The 17408-nt window shown below is 41.3% G+C and overlaps 1 protein-coding gene across 9 annotated transcripts in view; it reads left to right on the forward strand.

Annotated features, from left to right (window-relative positions):
- Window positions 1–11149, forward strand: part of GTDC1 (glycosyltransferase like domain containing 1) — a 117938-nt gene extending 106789 nt beyond the window's left edge. For 6 of the 9 annotated variants that reach the window (XM_068195145.1, XM_068195149.1, XM_068195150.1 and 3 more), the window contains 3 exons: window positions 2055–2125; window positions 2846–2937; window positions 9973–11149. In XM_068195145.1, coding sequence (XP_068051246.1) covers window positions 2055–2125; window positions 2846–2937; window positions 9973–10056 — 247 coding nt within the window. In that variant the 3' untranslated portion in view covers window positions 10057–11149. Of the gene's footprint in view, window positions 1–919; window positions 1026–2054; window positions 2126–2845; window positions 2938–9972 lie in introns of those variants that run through there. The other 3 variants (XM_068195147.1, XM_068195148.1, XR_011000622.1) reach the window with 2 other exon arrangements.
- The last annotated feature ends 6259 nt before the right edge of the window (window positions 11150–17408 follow it).

Genomic DNA, 17408 nt, shown 5'->3' on the forward strand with positions numbered 1-17408 from the left:
TGAAATGAAGAGTAATTGTATTATTGTTATGATATGATACTTTTGTGGGAAAGGACAGAAATGCATGGAAATTAAAGGATTCCCTGTGCATCCTCACACCCAAGTCTGTGTCAGCGTGAGCTCTGCCCAATTTGATTTGATCTTTAGGTCTTGACAAATGGAAGGTGTAAGGTTTGTAATAAAACTTCCTACTCATAGTAGGGACTGGTCAGAAAAATACACCCAAACTTTGGTGCAGAAAGGAGTATGCAAATAAGATCATTTGCAAATGAAAGAATTCCAAATTTTTAACTTTCATCCAGCAAACCACGGAGGCATTAAATTCTTATTTTACTAATTCATGATCCTGGTAGAGGTTTTTTGAAAGGGGAAATTTCATACTCAAACGATGACTCAGATCCCATCTTGGCCTGCAGTTTTGTTTTAGGGAGCTCTTCTTTTTTTTTTTCCCCCATGCAGACGATATGATTAAAAAGCAAATATTTTAACATAACTTAGTGATCTGAGCTATTACTGAAATGTCCACAGTTTCACTCTTTTTTTTTTCTCCTAGATTAAAGAAAACTTTAAAAATCTATTTGCTTTGACATATGACACAATATTTAAGAACTGAAATCATCAATTAAATCACACATCAGAAACATTTCCCTTTGGTAAAAAATATAGTGCTAGACGATGTACACTTTGAAATTGTTGTTAATGTTTAAAATGCAATCTGAAGTGCATATGTTATTTAAAAAAAAACTAACATAAATTACAAATTTTAAAAGTTTATGAAAAAAAACAGCAGTCATTTCTTAGCAAAAGCATTTGCAGAGAAATGTGTATTTGGGGTTTGTGGATATGCATAGTTTTCTAGCATGAAAGCTGAATATGTTATTCTTTATTTTCTTTCGTTTTTCTGTTTAAAATTGAGTAGATCTAAAGGAAACAGAGTCCTTTCAGAGTACCTGTAATAAAGTACCAAACCTGACATTTGCACGAAGGTAGCAAAAGCCTTTGGGTTGTCACTGAAAATAGAAAAGGTGAACATTGACAAGATTTCAGATTTTTTTTTTTTTTTATTCTGGGGAATGAGGGAAACTGAAGTTAAAAATAAAGTCCTCGTATGGTCAACATGTTGGAGGAAATTCAAAGCCTCTCATAAAGTAAACATATTTGAAGAAGTGTTTTGAATTTCACTGTGTAATTTCTGGCCAACAGAAATTACAGTTGTATCTTTGGAGGGACGTTGTGTCAGATCAATGGTCATTATCTGAAAAAAGTAAACTGAAACCTGGATGCCTTTAACCCATTCATCTGTTAAAACCTGAAATCCAAGGGAGGCAGCTCTGATACTGGAAAACTTTGTGCCACAGCGGTGCAATTCTAAAATATTTGGGTTTGATCTTACGGGAGATATGTGAAATGTTCCTTGGGAAAAAAAAGCAAGTACAAAGCTTCGCGCGCTTTGGCAAAGGAATTTCATCAGCGGTTGTTAAAAAATACAGCAGTTTATGTCCCGAAAAATAAAGGGAATTATCCAAAGCATGTGAATAAGCTGAAATATCCCAGCCTGGAGCATGCTGCAAGTTGTTCTTGGGTTATATTTAGCTGTAACCTTTGGAGTCTGGAAGTCTGAGGGGAATATCTGCTGTGCCAGGTGAGGGTGGTGTGTGTGTCTGCAACACACCCTGGTGTAGCCAACGTGCCCCCTGTTTTCCAGCAGCATTATTAAGCAAAGCCGTCCATACTTCACCATGTTGTTACATGTGTCTGTCTGCTGATTATAAAATGTGTTAAACAGTATTTAAAAAACAAAAAAATGCAGAGCTGCGCTTTGATTTATTCAGCGAACAAAACATATGCTCGCTGTTCTGTTCTATGTAATTCATATGATCAATAAAATTTTCTTTAAAAAGAGCAACTTTGGCATTTAGAAGGATTATGCTGCTGAAGAAAAAAAAAATGTTTCCCTCTTGCTGCATGCAGGCAACCTCAAGGCTCTTAAATGGAAATAAATTTTTTTTCTGACTAATGTGTATTTTTGTGTATTTGTGATTTCTAATCCTCAGGATCGAGGCTGTGCATTGTGGCTGTTACCCGCTGTGTCCCAAAGCCTTGGTGTACCCAGAGATATTCCCAGGTAGCTGCTTTGTTGCCTATTCCTTCTGCTGAAACGTAATAACATGATTGCTGCTAAAATCCAAAGTTTGGGAATAAACTTGAGTGAAAGCAATTGTTTATTTGGCAAGCCAACATGTTAGTGTTAAGGCAAATTTTATGTGTTTTAATACATTAGACGAAGTTTATATTTGCCATCTGTTCTTTTAAGATAACAAAAAAGCAAGTTTTGAAATAGCATTCTTCATTGTTAGCATACACATCCCGTAATGATAGATTTTTGTTAAAAGGTCACTGATGCTGCAATGGTTTGCAGATTTTTTTTTTGATACACAGAAGAACGAAAAAAAAAAAAAAAAAAAAAAAGCCAGGCCTGAAAATCACACCAAATTATTTAAACAATTTAATACTTAATAGTATGCAACCGCAGTACAGGATACACACTAATGTAGTACCAGTTCTTCGAAAAATCTCATCACTAAATGTATCACATATGCATTGTGTTACATTAGAATAATGTATTTTAATCACCCAAAGGAGATGTCTAAACAGCACAACTACACAGTCTTATTTAGCATTAAACATCCTTGTGAGCTGAGGTAACCTTATAAAATCATGCTTAAATAATGTAAAACACGAGGCGGCACAGAGCAATATGCATTTTTAATTAGTAAAGTGACTAATATCGAGTGTGTGCTTTGAGGTTTTTGTTTCATTAAAAATGTATCTGTTTTTCCTGCAGCTGAATATCTGTATTCTACACCTGAACAGCTTTTTAAAAGGCTTCAGAATTTCTGCAAGAGACCAGATATTGTAAGGAGACATCTCTATAAGGTAGTTGTTTGGAATAGTTTTAGATGATATAATGCCATATTGAAGTACAAAGGGGAAAAAAAAAACCCTTAAAAAAACAACATTTAATTAACATACTAATGTTTAAAGGAAACATGGTAGGGAGGGATATTAGTCGTTACACTAACAAGGATTAATTAAACTAGATGCCAGTTGTATTAACCTAGGTCTTATGAAATACGTGCACTTAATGCATGCTACATGTTTTTTTTAATTTACTGTTTTCTAAAATGACTGTCCTTTACATTTGGACCCAAGAGGCTTATAAAAATGAACCTGGATTAATGCAACTCATTAATTTAGAAGGAAAATAAAAGAAAGATCCTACAATTATACTAATGAGGATAAGCCTAACTTCCTATCCTAATTTAATCTTCAAAAAAATGCAGGTGACAGGTATCAGGTAAGATTTCTTTGGCTTCTAGAATGATTTGAGTGATTTTCATAATTACAATTATTTTAATTCTTTGCTTTCTAAGGTGTGTTGAGCATTAAAGTTTATTGGGAGCATAATTTACTGGTATTTATCATGTCCCCTTCTTTGCAGTTATTTCTGTAGAGAAAATCCAGGTTCAGTGGCAAACTCTCCATTCAGGTTTTGCTCAAGTGTTTGATGTTAGGCCGACTTTCCTGGTTTTAAATGGTGTATTTACACTGATGGGAGTCACGCTTTTCTTTTTTTTTTTTTTTTTAATTTGAATGTAGATGAAGCACTAAATTTTACATTATTCCAGCGAAGAGCCGTTACTACACAATGCTGCTTTCAGAAGGATAACTGCGTTTTTTTGCACGCTGCTTCGTACATTTACAGCGGTTTTTGAATTTACTGTCCTGGCTCTGCCATGGGCAGGTTGGATGCACATCACCCCTTCACGACAGAGGTGTTTCAGCTCATGAAAACCCCTGAATTCAGCTGAAAGTCCTTAAAGGCTGGGGGTGCATGGAAATACTCCTCGTGTTAACCCGTGCGACACAAACGCGGTTCTTGGAGCATTCCCTCCTCTGTCCAGCCTCACTGTTAATGAGCAAGTCGAGTAGTCTCCTCCTTAATTTGGAGTCTCATGCTGCCAACAGACCCAGCCTCATGCCTCCACCTCCCTCCCACCCTCTGGGGACCAGAAAGTGTTGGGTCTTGCTGTGTCTCGTCTGCCTCTCTTCCCCTTCCTGCACACACATAGCAAGAGCAGCAAGGACTTAGCCCACGCCTTGACTTTTTCTGTGACCTAAAAATAGGCATTTACATAATGATACATCAAAGATGATGTTGTTTCTGCAGGAAACAGTTAAACCTCATGGAAAAAAAGAAAAAAAAAAAAAAAAGAGAGAGAACCAAAAATGCAATTTAACACCCAATTTCAAGCTCATTATCTTTCATTGTCTATTAACTTGGCAATGGTTCAGAAGGTAGCTCATAATAGTTTAAAATGCTGACTGAACACTTCCAGTGTTCAGCATTACTTCTTGAGTCAATAGTATCGTAGAGTTAGGCATGGGGGCTTCAAAGGGAAAGCAGTCCTTAAATGTTTACCTTGGCATTTGCTTCAAGCTCAGCTAATGGTTGCATTCACATGGATCTTCTCCCACATGGATCCCAGCTCCTGAACACAGAGCCAAGGCATGCAAAAAATACTGATATAAAATAGTGCACGTTGAAAATGTGTGCTCAAGCCCTGTAGGCAAAATGCTGATTTGCTTGAAGGATTTTTTATCTTTTTTTAAAGAATTCCTTGGGATGATTAATAGGCAGAAGCTGAAGGTGTATATCCTGCCCCTCATGCTTGGGGTTTGCAGATCTTCTGAGTGGCAAAGCTGAACCTCTGCAACAGGTAGCAATGGAGCTGAGTGGGGGATTGTTTTAAAATGAGAAAAGCAGAGCCTAATCCAGCACCTGTGAGCACCAGAGGAAATATCCCTGTTGTCTTTAATAGGCTTTGGATCAGCTCAGAGAATACTGTTAGAGTTGTCCTTTTGTGCCTACACCCACGTACACCTAGTCTTCCTTTACTGTGGGCCATCCACAAAACCACCTGGAAAATGCTAGCTCAGAGCTGTGCTGTTAAGGTCATTTACAGCTGGAGTGATGCTGCTTTGTAAGGAAGATGAACAGAGTGAAATCCTGAGGGCTGCACAGCACTTGCACGGTATTTTCACTTTTTTCCAGATCATTATAATATTATCTTTGCATAAGTGGGCTAGAAAAGGGATCCCAGCACAAGAGTCAATGTTAACCAGCCGTTTGTCTTTCAGAAACCATCCTCTCTGCATTGAGTTTATCAAGTATCTGTGACATTTTGGAAGTAAAAAATGATATAAAAGCAAATAGTGCTTTTCTTTCCTGGTTGGGGATTCTGCTCCACAAGTTGGGAAGTAATCACCTTGGCTTATCCTTTTACATATTGTTGGGATTTTATTACTCAGGATATCTATAATAATTAGACAGTGGCTAATTAAACAGGCAGTTTGTTCCTTCAGATGTCCTCAATGCTTGTGCTAACAAAATTAGTGGCAGAAAGGAGATAAATGGCAGCAGGGCAGTGGGCTTACAGGCTGGACATAGAGAACATCCCTGTGAAAATGCACAGACCAAGGCATTAAACTGTAGTAGCTTAACTCCACGGAGCAGATTCATGCTGGCAGACTTTTAAAAATGTCCATAATGTAAGCACCTATGAAAACCTTTCCAGATGATGTATTGCTCACCCTGAGTATTCACACAGCACTCAGGGCTAGCTCATCTGCATTTCAGCCTTGCCTTCTGCCAGTTATTAGCAGAAGACTGAGATGAGAGGGAAGCAAATCTCATTTGTTATCAATTATTTGTTCTGTTCCAGTTTCATGGAATCAAACTCTAGTTCTGGGTGGCTTTGGTTGCCAAGGTAAGCACAGGAATGAAGCAAGTAACAACAACAGGGCATTGGTCAGGGCACACCACAGGACCTGTTAGTGCCCTATCTAGTAGATTTAAAGTTAAAATAAATCAAATAAAATAGGGCAAAGCATTTGTTTCTGCATTATTTTCTTAAAGTTTACCTTTTAGTTTCCTCACTTAAGTTTCTTAATTTAAAACAGCATGCATAAAGAGTATACAGTGGAAAGGGACAAGAAGAGTTGCCAAAAGCCAGGCATGGAAGGAGCTGACAACTTTAAATAATCTCTCCCAGCCCTCCCAGCTGAATGAGTGCTGGTTGACATGCTGTCAGCTTCAGTTCCTACAGAAAAATCCTACTCTCACTCATGCTTGTTTAATGGAGAAAAGAATTTGGCCCACTTTCTGACATTCATCTTCTCATTTCCATCACACTACAGAAGCTCACCTGCCTATGAAAAGACACATGGCGTGATTTTTTTCTTTCTGACACCACTGTAGAAGGAAGTCTGCTGAATTCAAAGGGATTAAACTGCTGTAAAATCAAATTAAGATCCCAGTTAGACCATAGACATCTGAATTGTTTCCAGTCTCAGGATTTGGCTGTATAGGGCAATTCTAACAAAACTTTTTTTTTTTTTCCCTTTTCCTTTCCTTTTCTTTTTTCTCTGATTTGATATAAAGCAGTATCTTGGATATTTCGGGAAAATGTGTAGAAGGGGAAAACTGCTCCTGGTCCAGCTTTCATGTTTAAGCAAAGCTAGGGAAGCAGCTGGAGGCATTCTCAGTGCAATACACAGGGCATTGGGCACATGAGGATGCAGGGGAGCCTGATGCCAGATGTCCCATCAGCCACTCAGCCCTTTTGTTCACCGTTCCTGTACCTATGGCCATGTGAGAGCCAGGGATGGTGCCTCTGCCTTTATCTTTACCCAATCCCCAGCAAAACTCCATTGGAAATTCATTTTTCTGTAAGCAACCTGGTCTAGTGGAAAGTGTCCTTGCCCATGGCAGGGGCTGGGAACGAGATGGTCTTTAAGGGCTTTTCCAACACAAACCATTCCATGATTCTATGATTTTTTTATGATGGTGTTTAAATCATTTCCTTAATTAGCTCAGGTTTTCCCCACCTTCAGTTGTGTTGAGTGTCTTGTTCTGGAGTTAGTCACCTGGAAGCAGGAGCTCCCTATCCATCTTTATTGTGCCATCCATTATTTTATAAACATTTGTCAAACATTTACAGTATCCCAGTCTTTTCAGTCTCTCCTTGTGAATGTTATTCCATGTTTATATTCTAATCTCTCATCATTCAAGCCGTTCTGATGCTTGAGAGCTGTTTTTGTGCTGGTGTGATCATTGCTTTAGAGAATTCTGGGCCGTGCCATCAGTTTATGAGATGTGTAGTACTCTGATAATTCCCAACCTGTTCCTTATGGAGCCAGTCCTACTGTTTACTTTTTAATGGTGAATGTATATTGAGCAGATGTTTGCTTACAGTGTTCTCCAGATCTTTTGTCCCGAGCTGATAAAGTTAATTCAGAGCTTTATAGGGTATGCAAATAGTGCAAGTATTTCCATCCATCCTGCTGGCTTTCTGCTCACTAGCAGAACACGTTTGCAGGGTTAAAAAAAGAAGGAATTTTATTGAATTTCTGCTTTTACCTGGCTAGTATTAGGTACGGGTCAGAAGGAGTTTAGAAACACAAAGGAGAAACTTGTATTTGCCTCTTGAGCTGCTCGGTTTCCCATGGACATGATTTAAAATGGTTTCAGAGGTGGTTTAGATCTGCTTCTCAGAGTCTGTGGGGGAAGGTTGCAGGAACTCTGGAGTGCAGAGCACTGTGTCCATTCTCTCCCATCTCTGTTCCAGTGCTTACGCATGTGATCCTAAGGAAAATATGTAAAACATAAGGATTTTTTTAAGTGAAAGAAAACTTCCATTACTTATTTGGAGCACAGAATCAAAGACTAGTTAAGGAAGGTGCCTCTGGAGGTCACCAGCCCCAGCCTCTGCTCAAAGCAGGGCCAGTTTCAAAGTAGGATCTGACTTCAAACTTGGATTAAGTTGTTCAGGATCACATCCAGGTTAGACTCAATTCTTGACACTTTCCATTCCCTATGTATGGCTGATACAGTGAAAGCCCTGTCTAGCTTAGGAATTTGCACAGGTGGGAAGGGGTGCTGGGCTGTGGGACACAATTTAAGCATTTTGGGTCAACCTTAGGTCTTCAAGAAACTCTGGTAGAGGGAGGTTGACCTGGCTAACATGGATCCTCACTGTGGAAGACATGAGCTGGCAGGAAGGGAGTTGGAGTTGCCTAATTTTGGGATCCAGCCATAGAAAAATGGATATATGTGCAGATATATATGTGTGTAGGGGGCCTTCACCTGAACTTCTCTCTGGGCTTGTCTTGCTCTTGGCTTTCTGAGGTAAAATATCCAGGAGACTCCAGCTCTCTGAAAATCACAGAATCCTAAAAATATTTAGGCTGGGAAAGACCCTTCAGATCATTGAGTCCAACCATTAGTCCAACATTTCCATGATCACCACGTCCCCAAATGTTGGTCTGTAGCTCACAGCAGTTGGCTGCACTTGCAGAGTAGGACTAAAGAAGTTATGGGGGCAACTTTCAGCATAAACACCGGGACTTGGAGCTTTTTGTTCTGACAGTGTTAGATAGTTTCCAGGAGAGTTTTAGAGAGCAAATGAAAACTGACAGATGAGCCACAGCCACTTCAAAACAGTAGGTGGAGAAATGGGTCAAAGGAAATAGAAAGAAAAGTTGCAAAAAGCATGAAAACTTTTTTCTTTTTTTTTCCCAGTACAGTTTATTCAAATTACCTTGGGGGAAAAAAGCAGGAAACTGTTTTCCCACTGTTATAGTCAGTCAGTGTGTTCTGAGCCATCCTATGCAAGGTGCTGCATAGATTTGCATTGAAAATTTGATGGTTTTTTTTTTTCTTTAAAGACAGCAAGAATGAGGTGAGTTTTAAAAGGCCCATATAAGAAACTGCAGAACAGACCAGTTTGGTCAGGGAAATACTGTTACTCTGCTGAGGTGTGTTAAATAGCTTTGCCTTGGGCCTCACAGTGCACCCAAATCATGCAAAGCAATGGTGGGTTCTGATGCAGGTCTCCAAAAGTGCTTGGGGTTTGGAAATTGAACCCCAAATATAGTTGCTGCAAACTGTTTCCCACCTTGATTCTTCCCCCTTACTCACTTGCAGAGTGAAGGAGCTGGATCACAGGGTAGATCTGACCCAATACAAACTGGCTCTGTAAATCATTCCAGTCTTACCTGCCAAATCTTAGGTTTTGTGTGGAAAATTAATCTCTAAATCTTAATTTTGTTAAGGTAATTTTTTTTAAAGTGCAAAAAATCTACACTAAATCAATACTGTGTGCTTGAACTTGAGCTGTCCTGAAAGAGCCAGTCTGAATGGGTGAAGACTCCTTATTAAATTCTAAAGGTTAACTCTGAAGTCTAATGATGGCAGAGTAGATATTAAGTGCTTCAGTTTTGATTTTAGGACACTAGAAACAAGTTGATTATTTAATGAAAAATACTGTTCTGCTACTGACATTATGCTGTTTGTTCTTTATGGGAAGATGCTGTTTTATGTGAAAACTTTGCTTCTTTTGATCCCCACATATTTAGGAACTGTTGATGGAAAGACAATGGAATTTGTCTTTCATTTTTCATTCAAAATTCATTTTTTCATGGAATTTTATTCCTTGAAAAAATGAATGTCCAGATCTTTGCATAGTTACCATTCCTCAAAAAAACCAAGAAGAGATTATTCTCAAGTAAAGCCCAGAGTGATGATGGTCTAGCAGAACTAGGCCCTGCTGCTGCTGGCTCGTGGTTCTGCCATGTCTGAGGGTTGGAGGGGCACATTGTTCCCTGAGAGTGTTCAGTCCTCAACGTGTCCACTGAGACCACCAGAAAAACAGAGGGAGCGAATAACCTGGGCCTCATGACCAACTTACTTGTCTTAAAAAAACACCCCTGGATTCACCCCATTTTTAAATAACACCACATAAGTGTTCCTTGACCAAGTGGCTTCCACCCCTCCTGAAATCCTTCCCACATTTTGTGTCCCAGCCTCTAACACGGTTCTGTGTGCTTCTCTCTTGTGCTTCCTCGCAGGGCGAGACGGCCGGGTTTTCTTGGGCAGCGCTCGGCAGTAAATTCAGGTCTCTGCTCGCAGCAGAACCGAGGGAAGATTTGTGACAGATGGGGCTAAGTCACAAACTTGCAGCCTCAGGCAGAATTGTGGAAGTTTCCAGAGTGTGCCCATATTTACCTGATCAGAGAGAAAAGAAAATCTGCAGAGGAAGCCGAGCCTGGCTGCTTGTCATAGCTGACACAGAGCCATCTGCCACAAACCTGTGGCGGCTTCAGATCTCCAATCCCTGCCACCACCCCAGCTCAAATTAAATACAGATTCTTAGAGACGTTATGATGGTTACACATGTCCTCGGCATCACATGCAGGAGACTGTTCAAAAAAAATATGTGGCCTGTTGTGTAACCGCACTCATGTATCCCATATGTGGTGCCACATTGAATTTCCGGTTGAATCTGTTTTTATCCTTTGTACTGGATGACATGGTGCCTGAATTCTTTCTTTTCGCCGACACGATGGCAGCCAAGCTGCAGCTTCAAACGCTCACACTTGGCTGAGTTTCTACCTAGGTTGCCAGGTTATCATTGGAGCCTTATTGTGTCCTCAAAGGGCCACAGGGCCTGAAAGGAGGATCCGAATGCTGCCGGACTAATTGGGCAGCCATCTCCGGGTTGTTGGGAGGCAAAGGACTGCTTGAGCACTTCTCTCTCTTTCTCTCTCTCTCTCTCTTTTTTTTTTTTTTTTTTTTATTGCAAATTAATGACTCTCTGGCAAAGGGGTTTTTAAGTGAAGGTATTAATAAGGGGTCTGGCAGGTAATCCCATGATTCGTGGAGTTACATTTGCATTTAATTAATCTTAAAGAAAGCTGAAAGATAAACAGCTGTAATTCAAACTAGCATGGGAAATATGCTACATGGTGCCATCTATCCGATAAAATGAAAGCCGAGACACTTGTTTTATTTCTCTCAAGGATGGAGAACAAACAGATAACAATCAAAATACTTCCAATAAAAACCAGTAGTTTAAATGTAATGGCAGTTCATCAAGAATCTTTGCATCCAGTTGCAAATACAGTCTTTTAAAGATAAATCACTTACGATTCCAGCAGTCAAGCTGCAATATTTGTTGATGTAAAATGTTTTGAAGATGTAGATTGTACAATAAATTTTTAATAAAGTGCCCACTGCAATTTTTAATTAGCATATCTCATTCATGTATAAGTGTGTACATCTATCTGTATGTTTATCACCATGCATATCCCTGTGTCAGAGTCAATGAATGCAATTGTGTCTTTATCTGATGAAGTAGAATTTGGTTTGCAAGTGATAATAAAACCTTATGGCAATTCCAAGATTTTCAACTCTGCTCTGGGAAGAAGCAGGAAGAGGACTCTGGGTAAGGTGTTATGACGTGAAGCCTGGTAAGACTTGTCTTTGCAGACAGGTGTGGTCTCAGCTTCCCTTGGATCAGGCAAGGCAGCTCCTCTCCCTGAAAGGAGTGAAAGGTGCAGGCCGGTCCCCCTCCCCACTAATGTCTTTGTGACTTTTGACACCATCAAGAAGCTGAAATGTCATTTTTCAGCATGAGAGAGAGAATGTGTTACTTCTTGTTAAAATTACCCATGAAGCAATCAAAAACAAGCCAGGGAGACACAATGGAAAGTGTTTGGTTGTTCTCCTAGCGCTGCAGAGTTGTAATTTTGCAGTTATCATCTCTCTGTATGCAGGTTCCTCCTCCTTTCTGCTAGGCCAAAGCCCAGCTTGGCCTTAGGCACAGCTTGTGGTTGGGTGGACGTGGTCTTCCCAAGAGCGTATGTCTGGTGGTCATCCTTGGGAGACCCAAGGAAGAGGACTGCCTTGCACTCCTACCAGAGTGTATCATAGATGTTCACCAAGGAAATCCCATCTTGCACCAGCAAATTGGAATATTTTTTGGCTTCACTGCTGGGGAAACTGAGGCATGGCGTAGTTATAGCAAACTGCTTGAAGTATCACAGTGAGTCATTCTCCAAATGAATAAAGGGGAAGGAGGAGATGCTGTAATGCTGCACTCAGGCTTGTGGTGAGCAGACTCGAAACATCAAAGCTGTGTGGTTTGCACTCAAAGGCTCCTGCTGTCCTCAGGGCACGCCCCCATCTGCCCCAGGCCAGAGGAGGTCTCACCCAGCTCCTTGGTGAGGTGCAGCTCTGCTCTGCTGAACTTACTGACCATCATTCTTCAACCATGCCCAGCTCTGTTTGCTGAGCAAGGCTTCGTCTTGGTGGAAAATTTTTCCCTCCTTATGAACCCTTGCAAGTAACATTTTATAATAGAAACTCTGTGAGGAGTTTAATTGCAGGGTAATAAATAGCAATGCTGTGTTATCTCCTGATATTTCTTTACATTCTTAGCAAAGATGCACAGCTGCTCTGGAGCAAGGATCCCTAGAAGTGTTCAAGGCTGAACTGGACAGGGCTTAGAGCAACCTGGTCTGGGTGGAAGGTGTCCCTTCCCATGGTGGGCGATTGGAACTAGATGAGCTTAAGGCTCCCTTCCAACCCAAACAATTCTGATTCCATGTCCTTACCACATCACAGGATGTGTCAGGGGTCACCCTGGCCTCTTTGAGGTCCTCAGTCAGGAGAGTGATGTAGCCACGTAGCCAGAGGTGATACTTGCAGGGCTTCCAGGTAGTCAGAGGTGATGTTTCCCCCAGAGAGTGTCCCTTCAGCACTGCAGACTGAAACAATCTACGGAGTTTTGCCTCTCAGTTTCAGCAGAGGAAATGAGTATCACCCTGTGCTGCTTCATTTCAGTCCCTCGCTTCAGAAGGTCAGAGGGACAAATTGGGATCTTGGTCCTGTTGTTCTTACACACATGAGTAAGCGGTGAATGCAGACACCTAATCGTCTGAGTAGAGCAAGAGAACTGAACCTTGACTTACTTTCATGTTTATAGATGTTTCACCTGCGTTGACACAGCGGCGCCAAGGCTTTGAGACAAGTTTCAGTGCAGTCAGAGCTGGGTTTCCCTATGTGCCAGCCTCACCCTGACCAGACAGCTCCTCCTGCATCAGTAACAGGCCAGGCACCTAATCCTACAATCCTTTTGTCACAGCATTTGAGATCACAGGGAACACAGGTTTATTCTACATGAGAATTGTCTTTTCCCTTATAATAGAAAAGAAAATCCTAAAGCAGTTAGGGAATTCTGTAGCAAACCGTTTCCAGCATTCCTAGCCCCACTGGTGCTGCAGGCACAGCAAGGAGCTGTGGCACCGACCAGCTTCCATCCCTGTTTGCAGCACTGAGACCTCTGCCTCAGCTCAAAGCTGTTCTGAATTAGGTGGTTAGATTTTTCTAATTGCGTTTTTAAAGACTGAGCCAGCAGTTCATTAGAAATCACGGAGCAAATTCTGCTTCTCTATTACACCAATATAAATCTTGAATGAATTTATATCAGGATAACTGGGAGGGTAGAATGTACCTCCCATCTTGTTCCTCAGATTATTAAAAGTTAAAGGGCCTTGAAAATTAAATTCACCTTTCCCTATTCAAGCTGTTTACTCTGGTTTTTATTCCAGAAAGGACAGTTGAAAATAATTAACCAGCCTCCTTTCTGCTCATAGGCACTTTTAAGTTGGGTTCTCAAGTACTAGCCCAAGACTAGTTTGTGTGGAAAAGACCAGAGGGCATTTTCTTTCAAACAAATTGTTTTCATGGGAATAATTTCCCAGAGAATTATATTAAAACCTTTCTGTGAATCCTTGATTTTTGAAAAAAAAAAAAAAATCCTCTTATATAGCCTTGATTTGGGGGACTTGGCAGTGTATTTGCAGATATAAATGAGCACCTTAATGAAAGTCCTTCAGGATTTTACCGTCTAACAGGCTAACCTTATTAATCAAAATACTTCTCAGCGAGGCTTCATCTTGCAGGAAAATTTTGCCTCTGAGTTACCAACCCTTGTAAATAAGGTTTTATAATAGAAACACTGATAGAACTTTAATTACAGGGCAATAAATAGCATCGCTGCCTAATCTTCTGATATTTCTTTGGATTCTTAGCGAAGATTCGCAGCTGTTGCTGGAAGCTGATAATCAGGGGCTGTAGGGTTTGGAAGTTGTTCCCCGCACCCCGCGGAAGCGGCAGCGGCGAGCGCCGAGCGGGAGGAGGCAGCGGGACGCGGCCGGGGAGCGGCGGGGGCCGCCAGGGAAGAGGGGAGGGGAATGGAGGGAACCGGGACCTTGGCATCGAATATCCCACCCGCGGAAAAGGTTTTCCCATCCCGGTGAATGGCCGAGAGGATGGAGGTGCGGGGAAGCCAGGTTAAACGAGGCCAGTGGTGGCTATACTGGTAAAAATCATAAATAATAAGAATCATGACAATCGTAATTATGCAAGGGGCTTGAGCCGGGGGCGGTCGCTGTCTGGGCAGCCCCGCGGTGCCCTCCGCGCATCCCGGCGCATCCCGGCGCATCCCGGCGCGGCGCTGCGGGCGGAGCGGAGCGCAGCTTCCCCGGGAAGCGGGGGACGGACACCCGCCGCCCGCCACTTTTATCATCGGCATTAACGGTAACAAAAATATCATTTTGAAAATCAGATTCTTCTGTAGCATTGCTCTACAGAGACAGCAAGGAGAAAGGCTCCCCCTCCTCTCCCCGCCGTGGCTTTTCCGCGGGTGCGGAGCGGCCGCCCGTGCTGAGCAGCCTTCCCCCAGCCCTGCGCGCCTCCGGCCGCCCGTCCCCGGCTCCCCGGCTGTTCCTCCAGTAAAAACACAACCCCAAAAAACACCAAACGAACAAAAAATGCCCCCAACCCCCGAAAGAAATCCCGGGCAAGGAGCGCGGCGCTGGGGAGGGATGGGGAGGGATGCGTGCGAGGGGCTTAACCCTTGGAGCTTTGAAGGCAAAACAAGGAAATACGTTGGAAAGGCATGTCTGTAAACAATGATAATTAGCCTTTTCAAAAATCATAACACTGATTAAAATCTCGGATTCATTATTTATTCATCACAGAACCTCTTTGCAGACCTGGGAATAGTGATTAAAACCTAAGTGCTTTTCAATTTTGCACAGCTCGAGAGGAGCCTAAAAAGGGGTTAAAATGGAAAGGAAAGAGGAAACCAAGCAAACAGAATTCTTCTTTTAAGAACCAATACTTTCTTCTTCCCTTCCTGGCAGGAATACTCTTATTCCCCCAAATTTTGGTATTATGAAAATGTTTCTCATACTAAGTACAAGTGTTAGACTGAATCCAGTTGGTACTAAAATTGCAAACACACTTTCACTCCTAGAAAAGCCAACAGAAAGGAACTTCTTTTAACTCCATAATAGCAGGTTACAGAGTAAATGAACAACTGATGGTCAACTGGCCAATTATGGTATAAATATCCGTTGTTTACAGCGAGGTGTTAAATGAGCCTTTCGAGCACAAAGGATCAGACTGTCTAAGCTACAATTTGTGCTTCATCCCATTATGTCTCCCCGAAAAAGGCCCGTGCCGTTGTAGGTAATGTGCGCACAGAACATATTTCTCTCTGTTGATTTTAGTTTGCTTTAATTCAATACACACTCTTGTTTACTTTTTAAAATTTAAATAAATGTCAGCATTGTATAATTTCTATGTTAACAAAGCAGTGAGCAAAATCCCTTGTATGTTTATAAAATATTATTGTTTAATTCACATAGTTTAGGAATTCCAAATGTTGAGAATAGGAAGGAGGCCAAATACCATCTGTTTATAACTATGATGCATCATCATATGTGTACTTTAAAAAAGAAGAAGAAAAAAAAAAAAAGCTTGGTCAATCATGCCACTGTTCTATCTGTTAGGAATATAGTGAGGATTTAAAATCTCTCTGTGCCATCCGCAGGAAATTTTAGGGTGGTTTAATTCTGAGCAGGGATGTTACAGGAGTTGCTCAGGTCTTCCTGTCAGAAGAGCTGCAGGAAACACGCACGTGCCCCAGCCACTGCAGGCACGAATTCAATCACTTTCTCCCAGCCTCAATATTCCCCACTTCTAGAGACCGAGAAGCAAAACCTGAGAGATTTATTTAAACTCCTTTATAGATTCTGGGGGGAGAGGGGAGGTGTGGGTGCATCTGGGGCTTCATTTCCAAGTGCTTCATACGTTTGTGTGCCCGTGTTTTTAAGGACAGAAGGAAAGCGTGAGGATTTTGTAGCCTGTCTTGCAGAACACAGGCTATAGACTACCATTCAGCTGATTCTGCAAATAGCTTAAAAAAAAAAAAACAAAAACCAAAAAACAGCCCTCTGTCAAATGTTAGGAGTTTTAGGTCCAAGTTAAAATAGGTCCTCGTTAAAAATAATATCTTCCATACTACGGAGTGGCACGTAACGTGCATTTTAAAGAGAAGGTAGTGTGCAGGCTTAAAAACAAAGAGTGTCTCCAAGTTAAGTAGATAAGAAGATTTTTTTTTTTTTCCAAACCCAAGTTAATTAGCTGTACGTCAAGCCTCATAGATGTCTTCCTACCTTTCAAGGGCTGAAGAATCCCCAGTAAATGTACTTAAACTTCCTAGTGAGGGCCAGTGAGATGAATGCAGAGATTAGGGCGAGTATTACCGTGCCTTCTCAGTGCATCCCAGCTGCAGTTCATCCTACTATTGATAATGATGCTTGGAGTTACTGAGGTGGTTTCTGAAACTCACATATGGGGTCCTTTCCCCAAGGATGAGGAATAATAGCGGCACTCAGGTGGTACGGGGAGGGTAAGCACAGATTTGCAGTTGTCTTTGCCTGGTGCGTGGTGACTTTTCAGTCATGCTGATTTAATAAAGGGAGAGGTACATTCAGGACAAGGGATGTAATTCTCTGATACAGTGTTTGATTTGTGTTAACAAACAGGAGGGGGAATAAAAAAAAGCACAGGTGAAAGGAAAAAAAATGTCTGTGCTTGCTGGAAGGCAGCCCTGGCAGAACACTGGTGCAGTATGAAATGTTTTGTGGCCAAACTCTCAGCAATTTCTGTAATACCACAATTTAGCATACTGTACACTGCACTGAAATGCCTGGGACTTTGTTTTTGAACTTCTTCCTTTCTACTGTTACACTTAAGTTGCAGCATCTTGAATTACTTAGCTACACCCAGATAGAAAGTTACCGTTTCTTTAGCTCTACACACTGCACTGGGCTCTTAGTGCTAAAAACTGTCCATCAGAGTGGAAAAGCCTTTCCAGCCCTTTCCTCTATATTTCCTAGCCTTTAACATAACCTTCTGAGGCGGTTTATTATCTTGAAAGACTTCACTATTTTTAATTAGGAAAAATAAATGCCCTACACACCTCTCTAAAGTAATCTTTTTGGAGCTGGTTCCATCAGCAGAGATAATTTGCTATTGTGCCATGAGCTTAATCTGCTCACAGTGACATTACAGGAGTGAGAAACAGGACAAAAGGTACCTTCTGTCACTGCAGTTTGCAAAAATATTCATAAATGTAAAATGTATACAG

The sequence above is a fragment of the Anomalospiza imberbis genome, chromosome 7, assembly GCF_031753505.1.
Source record: "Anomalospiza imberbis isolate Cuckoo-Finch-1a 21T00152 chromosome 7, ASM3175350v1, whole genome shotgun sequence".
Classification (NCBI taxonomy): domain Eukaryota; kingdom Metazoa; phylum Chordata; class Aves; order Passeriformes; family Viduidae; genus Anomalospiza; species Anomalospiza imberbis.